Source organism: Littorina saxatilis, linkage group LG9 (genome assembly GCF_037325665.1).
Source record: "Littorina saxatilis isolate snail1 linkage group LG9, US_GU_Lsax_2.0, whole genome shotgun sequence".
Classification (NCBI taxonomy): domain Eukaryota; kingdom Metazoa; phylum Mollusca; class Gastropoda; order Littorinimorpha; family Littorinidae; genus Littorina; species Littorina saxatilis.
In genome coordinates, this window is record NC_090253.1 from 21,355,821 (window position 1) to 21,358,320 (window position 2,500).

At 41.6% G+C, this 2,500-nt stretch overlaps 2 protein-coding genes across 2 annotated transcripts in view; both read left to right on the forward strand.

The window, feature by feature from the left end:
• The window catches only part of LOC138975582 (protein N-terminal glutamine amidohydrolase-like), a 570,098-nt gene that overhangs the window by 462,804 nt on the left and 104,794 nt on the right, over window positions 1-2,500 (forward strand). The window lies entirely within an intron of this gene.
• On the forward strand, window positions 1,578-2,135 carry LOC138977124 (myosin light chain kinase, smooth muscle-like). Its single transcript, XM_070350033.1, has one exon. The coding sequence runs from the start codon at window positions 1,578-1,580 to the stop codon at window positions 2,133-2,135; it is 558 nt and encodes a 185-aa protein (XP_070206134.1).

Consider the following 2,500-nt stretch of genomic DNA (forward strand, 5'->3'; position numbering starts at 1 on the left):
GTTCAGGCCACTGAATCATTTTCGTGCTGTTCCCATTCCACCAACCTGGGAGGGACCTAAGCTTGGCGGGTCCATGGTTCGGAACTTTGGGGACAAAGTTCATTCAAAGGGGGTCGAGTGTGACAGGGAGACTACCGTCGCCCTTCACAGCAGACTCTGCAGAGTTGTTCGCCTTAGAAGTTGTGGGCTTTCCTTGCATGTACCCGTAAGTTGTCCTCACTGTAAAAGTGCAAAGGTCGAATCTAGTTATCGAAAAATCCACTGTCATCTATATCTATATTTATAGATATAGATAGATATATACGGCTTCTGTGTGTGTGTCTGTGTCTGTGTGTGTGTGTGTGTGTGTGTGTGTGTGTGGAGGCAACACCTGTGGATTGTAGAGTTCTGTTTGTGATGGGGTCTGGCGGCTTTTGTCTGTCTGTATGTTCTGGCCTTTGAGAAGCCATAACAGTTAATATAGGGCTTAGAAATAAGCTCTAAAATTCTCAATCCCGTTTGAGAGGACTTCGCCTTCAAAGGTGATTGTGGTGAACCGCCACGCTGTCTGTCTCTGTCTCGCGATTCACCCGGCGAAGCCGGGTATTCCTCTAGTATATATATAAATATATATATATCGCGTGAAGCGATATCAAAACATCAAGTCAATCTGTCGGCTTGAAACTAAAAGTTTAACACTGAAAACCCGGACTGAGTCTAGTCATCAACAATACTTGTGGGGCTTGGCTAGCTGAACCCCGACGACCGAAACGGGTCCTTTTTATTTCAATTTTGAGCACATTCTCATAGAAACATTACATTTCTATTAATTTTAGGATTCAAGAAATGATAAAAAAAAAGTAATCATTTTGTAATCTGTTATTTAAAAAATAATAATCTTAAATAGAATGATCAAGTGAAGAAGTTCATTGGTTATGTTTTTAGCTTCCAAGCTCAAATGCAATCCCACAGTCCGCACTGAATCAACGATTCTTTGAACACATTTGATCGAAAGATGAGGTCTCCACAATGCAGCCTCAACGTTTATTAAAACCGGACGTGATGTAATCAAAAACATCTATCGAATAAAATGAGTGGGGATATCATCTCGAAGAATTGTGTTTGCAAAGTGTCATGAAGATCTGTCCAGTAGTTTTCTAGGAAACGCTCTACACGCACGCACGCACGCACGCACGCACGCACGCACGCACGCACGCACACACACACACACACACACACACACATACAGAGCGTCAATCAAAAGCACACATGCGCGCTTTCTGGGGATATTTTTATTATCATTAGCAGTCATACACACACACATGACAAAACCCTCTTCTCGATTTCCAGTCTATTTGAAACATTTGGTCAAAATTCAATAAAAATATAAAATTTAGCAAGCTAAAAGGATTGTCGATTCTGATATTCAGTCCCCTGCAGACGATGTTCACGCAGATTTAAGCTCAATATCAATTAGTATTGTCCGCGCAATATTCATGGCAAGCAAATTAATGATGTGTTCGTTTTTGAAACAATCATGCATAAACATGTTCATATCATGCGTACATTCGAGGTAGTGTAACGTGGGCTAGGGGAATATGCCGCTTTTGAAACCAGTGAAACCAGTGAAACCTGTGAAAACAGTGAAACCAGTGAAACCAGGAAAAACAGTGAAACCAGGGAAACCAGTGAAACCAGGGAAAACAGTGAAACCAGTGAAAACAGTGAAACCAGGGAAAACAGTGAAACCAGAGAAACCAGTGAAACCTGTGAAACCAGGGAAACCAGTGAAACCAGTGAAAACAGTGAAAACAGTGAAACCAGTGAAAACAGTGAAACCAGTGAAACCAGGGAAAACAGTGAAACCAGTGAAACCTGTGAAACCTGTGAAAACAGTGAAACCAGTGAAACCTGTGAAACCTGTGAAAACAGTGAAACCAGTGAAACCATTGAAAACAGTGAAAACAGTGAAACCAGTGAAAACAGTGAAACCTGTGAAACCTGTGAAAACAGTGAAACCAGTGAAAACAGTGAAACCTGTGAAAACAGTGAAAACAGTGAAACCAGTGAAAACAGTGAAAACAGTGAAACCAGGGAAAACAGTGAAACCAGGGAACAGTGAAAACAGTGAAAACAGTGAAACCAGTAACCAGTGAAACCAGTGAAACCTGTGAAAACAGTGAAACCAGTGAAACCAGGAAAAACAGTGAAACCAGGGAAAACAGTGAAAACAGTGAAACCAGTGAAAACAGTGAAACCAGTGAAACCAGTGAAACCAGTGAAACCAGTAACAAGTGAAACCAGTGAAAACAGTGAAACCAGTGAAACCAGTGAAACCAGTGAAACCAGTAACAAGTGAAACCAGTGAAAACAGTGAAACCAGTTTGGTTCACCGTCTACAATCTGGCCATGGAATAAGTTCATCCTTCCACTTGGTCACATACCAAAACTGAACAGCCTGGGTGCCCTCTGTCCACCGTGGGACATTTTTGGATGGATTAATTGTGTTTAAAGGCATGGT

What these genes read in the sequence shown, in the direction of transcription:
- LOC138977124 (XM_070350033.1), top strand. Translation starts at nt 1,578, where the DNA reads ATGCCGCTTTTGAAACCAGTGAAACCAGTGAAACCTGTGAAAACAGTG.